Genomic DNA, 7,059 nt, shown 5'->3' on the forward strand with positions numbered 1-7,059 from the left:
CCGTCCGAATCCATCAAGTGGCGAGCGGTGAGCAAGCGTCTGACCGTTGACCAATAGAGAGGAGCGCGGTGATATCTGGGTCGGATCTGTCTCCCTGCGAGGCTAAAAGATAAAAGTAATAACAAGTGGCATCGTTACGCTGATGATCCAATTTCTTACATTTATTTTCTAGGAATACGGCGATTGATTCACCGAGTTACCAAGATTCTTTAGAATGCCGAAGCATTGACGAAGACGGTGGTGTTGGGATTCGAGCCAAGTAGCGGCCCCGGCGGCACCGCCGCCTCACGGATTTCGTGCGGGACCTGCAGCAGCCGTTCTTCTAGAACTCGAAACCATGGATGCTCTTATGATCTTATCATGGTGAAGAGTTATACCAAAAGGTTAGAACTTCTACTTTGTTTCTTTAATTACTTTCTAGATTTCGAAGTCTTTGTCAATATATCTAACCAGGCTTGTTGCTATATATATGAAAGCCGGGTAGGTTGGAACTTTGGGACATTCAAGTTTTCAAAAGGAGGTTTGACATGGTAATTGATTGATGAATAAATTATTCATGATATTGCTAAACAGCAGCCGACAGCTTCAGTAGAATTAATAGAGTTGAAAATCTTTTTTCTTTTTTTAAGTAATGATAGTGTTAGAGCAAGTTTTATTATTTCCACAGCAATAGCTATGCATGGACTATCAATCTTTCCACTGCAAAATTACATGTTACAGTATATTGAAGAGTTCTTTGGCATGCAGACGCATAGAGAGAGATGTGTATAGCTTAATTTGTTCTACTAATATTGTAAAGGAAAAAATGATGGTATTTGAACTCTTTTTTTTTTTATATATATAGAACAAAAACGCGAAACAAGAAGCAGACTTCATAATCCTTTTTGGTGACACCAGTTATGTATAAAAACCATAAAATCCAAACTAGATGTGATGCATTTGTAAGGAAGATCACATCTATCATGGACCCGTATATGATTTAAATCTTAATATATTCTTATTTTATGCATACAATTAAAATGATCGAATGCCACTCAAGGAGAAGGTGCAGACCAATCTAGGCCTAACTCAGCTAATGAGATAACACAATCTTATTGATATTGATTAAACACATAGTATTTGTATATTAAATATGACCAGACTTTGAAAAATGATCAACTAGAATTTTTGTTTTGTTATGTTGGGTGAGAACTGGTTTTATTATATTGGAATATTTTTGTGATTATAAACAAATAAATTGTTTGGATGTTGTACTAAATGACTTAAGTTCAAATTCCACTTTCATCAAGTTTTATTGAATTAGAGGTAATTGGGAGAGGGCTATCCACATCGTGTAGCCAACTGGTTACGAGCATCTACTAAAAAAAAAAAATCTAGTATGTAAAGCTTAAAATTTGAAATTATTGTTATTAATAAATCAAATCTAATATATAACCAAGCAATAATCAAGGAAATTCTTCTGTATACATCAAGATTTTTCATCAAACAAACATAACTAGTTGTCTCCTATAAGAGACCAAGTCAATTACATCAAAACAAGTATACCTAATCAAGTATTGTGCTTCTTTTCTTTCCTAAAGCTATGGCATACGGGAAAGGTCACTTAATGGATGCCATGTGATATCAATTAAAATCAAGATCATTCTAGTCAACTGCTCAAGCTTAGGATGCTTATCAACTAGACTTGTGCCGGGCCAGACTCTTAAGTAAAAGCATGGGTCAATTGTTACATAATCATAAGCTATCACGAGCAGATTTAACATCAACTCATTTACAGGCTACAAGAATGGAGCTCATACATATCTATTGCCTATCTTTTCTTACCCACTTGCATGCAGTGCCAGTATTAAGTCCCCATAAAATAGTTACGGTCGGATCGGATGTGTGCATTCCTTTCAATCTTGCTGAGATTTACATCTTTATTCTAACAAATACATCTTTCAAAGTGAAAATTATTAAAAGTTAAAAGTCCGACCATCTCCCAAGATGAGCAATGCCTGGATTAATAGTGATCTTTTTTTTATTTTTTGGTTGAGGTGGAATGTTGGAAATTTTGAAATGTCGAGGTCTTTTGAGATCTTGACTTATATTTTGAGGCAAGATATCAAAATATCGACCGATATAATAAATACAAAACTAATAATTGTTTTGAGGCATTAGTTTTGATTTTTATTGGTTAAGCCATCTATTCAAATGAGCAAGTAGAAGATTGGAAATATTGATATATTTAATATTGATATTTTATTGATCTATATCGTGGATTTATCGATTCATATTCATTGAAATAATTGATACATTAACAATTAGAGCCTAATGCAAATATAAATTGGCATCCCACATCCTCTACAAAAACTATGATCTTGGCCTTAGCAACTAAGGAATTTAGATTTTGTGTCTTCAAAATATCTAGACTTGGATGATCATAATGTGGATAGTTTTCTTCCCTATATTTCTTTAAAAAAAAATAAATTGACCTAGATGAAACCTTTACTTTATACATTCTTGTTGAAAAAAAAAACGTGCTTACTAAATCAATTTTTTCCTTCTCTTGGATCACATGTATTCATGTGCAGAACAGCATTGTTAGTGTACACAAATGACCACCCTCATTTTGAACTTCCTTTTTTTTTTTTTTGTGGGATGAGTTGATGCAGGCTGGTAGTACAAAATAGAACCTTCCTTTTCTCAGTTCTCTGCACAAGAAATCAAAACCTGGCCAAAAATCCATCCAAAAGCGGGCAGCGTGGCTTCCATCCAAACTCCAAAGGCAGCATGCATGCTTACATGTGTCCTTAGCCGAGTCAGGCCCAACCCAAACCGAAGCCGCGCGGCAAGACACCATTTTTTAGACCCCTGCCGGTGGCGTCCCATCGGTGAAATATCCTCCTCGCACCATCCAAACCTTTATTTCACAAAATATTACCGAAATAATTAAGACAGCGTAACGATCACTCCTTCACTAAATCCCACTCGAATGCATTCCCAAAGGATGACACCACCTTAATATAATAATATCCTCATCCTTCTTCTAATCCCCTTCCCCACATGCATCCAAGCCCACCTCTGTCACCTATTCCCCATAACACAATTATATCTTACGTACTATCCACACAACTATATTTAACTCTTGAGATGCGTATGAGAAAAAAAAAAATTACAAACTTCCACCTCAAATAGAGTCAGCGCATATCGGAAAACAAGACCATGGCAAAGGCGTTTTGGGGGTAGGCTTGAGGCGAAGCGGGAACCCTGGCCATGCGAGGGCTGAGTCCGGCTGCGCGAGGCTTTCCTCTTAGGCTTTTACGAAAAAAGAAGAATAAAGAAAGATATTTATAACACGCTGCCGAGCTATATATTACCCCATCGCCCTCCCTCTTCTCTTCGCTTTCTCCTCTGTTTCTAAATCTCTAAGCAGAGGCCGGGTGGCGTGATACGATTCTAACGGTATGGCCGGCGGTTCAACGCCGTATTCCGGTATATTGAAGCTCTGGAAGCCTTATTGGAAGCAGCTCAATCTCATTTCCATCGCCGTCATCGCCCTCCTCTGCTCCGCCTCCTACCTTCTCGGCATGTGGCAGCATGGCGGCGGCGGTGCCACCTCTCTCGCCTCCTCCTCCACCATCGTCGCCACCGTCTCCTGCAACCATAGCAACAACTCCCCCTCATCGACCGCCGTCACGACTCTCGACTTCGACACCCACCACGCCGCCGACGTCTCCGCCGTCGACGCCCTCCCGGCGCGGCGGGGATTCCCGGCGTGCGACGCTAAGTACTCGGAGTACACGCCGTGCGAGGACGTGAAGCGGTCCCTCAAGTTCCCCCGGGACCGGCTCATCTTCCGGGAGCGGCACTGCCCGGGGAAGGGGGAGGAGCTCCGGTGCTTGATCCCGGCGCCGGCGGGTTACCGGAACCCGTTCCCGTGGCCGGCGAGCCGCGAGGTGGCCTGGTTCGCCAACGTGCCCCACAAGGAGCTCACGGTGGAGAAGGCGGTCCAGAACTGGATTCGGGTCGACGGCGACAAGTTCCGGTTCCCCGGTGGCGGGACCATGTTCCCCAACGGCGCCGACGCCTATATCGACGACATCGGCCGGCTCATCAACCTCCACGATGGGTCCATCCGGACCGCCATCGACACCGGTTGTGGGGTGAGTTATTCTCTCTCTCCTCTGTTCTTGTCTTTGTGGCGGCGTTTCGGCCGGTTCGCCGGCGAAGTTGCCCGGTTCCGGCGACAAGATCGGACTTTGGGATCTTGGTAGCTTCGCTTAGGATTCTATAATTTATTTTTGGAAGCACAGGTTGTCTTTCGCCCAATATTATTACAGGTGTAAATTTGATAATTAACGATCAATCTATATACTTAGAATTCAGTATCTTATTCACAGAAGAAAGAAATCACCAAGAAGATTTTTTTTTTAAAAAAAAGAAAACAACTGTATATGTGGTTTTGGGTTAGTAACTCATTGCCAGGGAATCGGATTAAATTATCTTTTCAGTTTTTGTGGTTAATTAGGCAATTTAGTGTTGCTTAATTAAGCTATATTGCAACGCGTTATAGTCGGGATTTTCTTTCTATATATTCCGGGTTAGTGTCAGAACATTGGAGTAAATTAGATTTACTTATCATTTTTCCTTTTTTTTTTTTGTAAATCGGATAAATATCGTTCAGCACATGACTTGATACGGTCAAAGTCGACGGTCAATATCAGGAAAGCCAGTTCACGGAGTCAACCGAGTTACTCGGTTCGCTCCAAGTGGAGAATAGCGAATAGCCTCGTTAATCTTCTTCTAGACCACCGAGTTCATTTAGTTCATCCTGATTAATACTGGATTCAACAATGGTGATTGTAGGTGGCAAGCTGGGGAAGTTACCTTCTCTCACGGGACATCCTAACAATGTCGATTGCACCGAGGGACTCACATGAGGCGCAGGTCCAATTTGCGCTCGAGCGAGGTGTGCCGGCCATGATCGGAATCCTCGCCTCCAAGCGCTTGCCGTATCCATCAAGGGCCTTCGACATGGCCCACTGCTCTCGTTGCCTCATTCCTTGGCATCAGAACGGTAATTCTTCTATCCTTTCATTACCTATGCTTCTAGATTTGCCGTACTAATCGGTACCATACCATACCAAGCATACCGTGCTATACTAATATCAAACGAATACGCAGTTTCTTATACTATAAAAGGATATACTGATATGGAATCCGATGCCGAGATGGCGAATCTTGCTATTCTTGACCGCCTAATTGTGCTCATTTCTACGAACAGATGGGCTCTACTTGATCGAGATCGACCGCATCCTGAGACCGGGTGGGTACTGGATCCTGTCGGGTCCTCCAATCAACTGGAAGCGCCACTGGAAAGGGTGGCAGAGAACACGGGAGGATCTAAGTGCAGAGCAGTCGGCCATCGAAGCCGTCGCGAAGAGCCTCTGCTGGAAGAAACTAAAGGAGGTAGGAGACATCGCAATCTGGCAGAAGCCAACCAACCACATTCACTGCAAAGCTAGTCGGAAAATCATCCGGTCTCCGCAGTTCTGCGCAGCTCGAAATCCCGATGCTGCTTGGTAAAAATCCTGCACTAAAAGCTTTTAGTTCTTGAGTTCTTGGATTGAATGAATACTCTTGCCAACAACCTCCTTGAATTGCTAACGTAGGTATACAGAGATGGAGGCTTGCATCACTCCCCTGCCTGAAGCGGATTCAATTCGAGACGTTGCCGGCGGGGAATTGAAGAAATGGCCCGGGAGACTGATGGCGGTGCCACCAAGGATTGCTAGTGGAAGCCTTGATGGGGTTACCAGTGAGATGTTCTTGCAGGACAGCGAGCTATGGAAGAAGAGGGTGGAGCACTACAAGAAATTGGTCAACTTAGGACAGAAGGGCAGATACCGCAACCTGCTCGACATGAACGCTCGGTTCGGTGGATTCGCAGCTGCCTTGGCTGATGAATCCGTCTGGGTCATGAATGTGGTGCCGACGGCGGCGAATGCGAACACGCTTGGTGTCATCTATGAGCGTGGCTTGATTGGAACCTATCAGGACTGGTGAGTGAGTTCTAAGTTCAGAAATAACGGGCACCCTGGTTGCCTGTAGCTCTTTCCTTCGATTTCTAACACTGATTTCTTTCGCTGCAGGTGCGAGGCAATGTCTACATACCCGAGGACTTACGACCTCATTCATGCCGATTCGGTTTTCACTCTTTACAAGGACAGGTAGTATGGAATTCCTTTCTCCTCTTTCTGCCTCCTTAGCTCCATGTATGGATCCAGTTTGAGATGATGCCATCAATGATTTCAGATGTGAAATGGAAGACATTCTGTTGGAGATGGATAGAATCCTGAGGCCTGAGAGCACGGTGATATTTAGAGACGACGTGGATGTTTTGGTGAAGATCAAGAGCATTACGGATGGAATGAGATGGAAAAGCCAGATTGCTGACCATGAAGATGGCCCCCTCCGAAGGGAGAAGATTCTATTGGCAGTCAAGGATTATTGGACGGCGTCCGACCAAAAACAAGAGCAGCAAAATGGAGCTGCATAGCAGAAGGTGCTTTAGAAGCGTTGGATTCGGCTATCGTATTGTCTGGTTTCATTTTAATTTCTATGGTTTATTCAGTCACAATTCATTGGTGCTTCCTTGCTCTCTCATTGCTCTGATAAAGTGGAAAAGATAAAAAAAAAAAGGTGGGGGGGGGGGGGGGGGGGGGGGAGCATAGAGGAAGCAAATTCGGATCAGTCTGTGGTCCCAAACGATTGTTTGGATTTGTTTTGCGGGGTGGCTCCGTTATGAGATATCGACTGCAAAGATTTTGTAACAAACCATTCAGAAGTGACAATCTATTGCTGTTCATCCACCCGACTGTTTTATGTTCGTTCTTTTTTTAATTTATATTGGATTCCCTGCTTACAGATCAAGAAGTGAATAACTATTACCAAAAGAAAATTTTGATAACAATGCTTAGTGATTAACTAATTACATTGTCAAAGATAATCAAAATACAACTCATTGAATGGCCGTTCACCTAGCGAGGAGATGAAACAAAGAATCAACGATCAACT

At 43.0% G+C, this 7,059-nt stretch overlaps 1 protein-coding gene across 1 annotated transcript; it reads left to right on the forward strand.

The window, feature by feature from the left end:
• The first annotated feature begins 3,166 nt into the window (after positions 1 to 3,166).
• LOC103714143 (putative methyltransferase PMT15) lies at positions 3,167 to 6,854 on the forward strand. Its single transcript, XM_008801299.5, has 6 exons — positions 3,167 to 4,145; positions 4,849 to 5,059; positions 5,267 to 5,564; positions 5,655 to 6,044; positions 6,135 to 6,212; positions 6,298 to 6,854. The coding sequence occupies exons 1-6, from the start codon at positions 3,447 to 3,449 to the stop codon at positions 6,539 to 6,541; spliced, it is 1,920 nt and encodes a 639-aa protein (XP_008799521.2). The 5' UTR covers positions 3,167 to 3,446; the 3' UTR covers positions 6,542 to 6,854.
• Positions 6,855 to 7,059: the final 205 nt, after the last annotated feature.

This window comes from Phoenix dactylifera, chromosome 3, assembly GCF_051530095.1.
Source record: "Phoenix dactylifera cultivar Ajwa chromosome 3, Ajwa_hap1_PhDact_Kaust_v1.1, whole genome shotgun sequence".
Lineage (NCBI taxonomy): Eukaryota > Viridiplantae > Streptophyta > Magnoliopsida > Arecales > Arecaceae > Phoenix > Phoenix dactylifera.

Bases quoted from the DNA above. Each gene is read 5' to 3' on its own strand.
- LOC103714143 (XM_008801299.5), top strand. From the start codon at position 3,447: ATGGCCGGCGGTTCAACGCCGTATTCCGGTATATTGAAGCTCTGGAAG. The intron at 4,146-4,848 runs GTGAGTTATTCT...TGGTGATTGTAG, and splicing joins CCATCGACACCGGTTGTGGG to GTGGCAAGCTGGGGAAGTTA. The intron at 5,565-5,654 runs GTAAAAATCCTG...TTGCTAACGTAG, and splicing joins CGAAATCCCGATGCTGCTTG to GTATACAGAGATGGAGGCTT.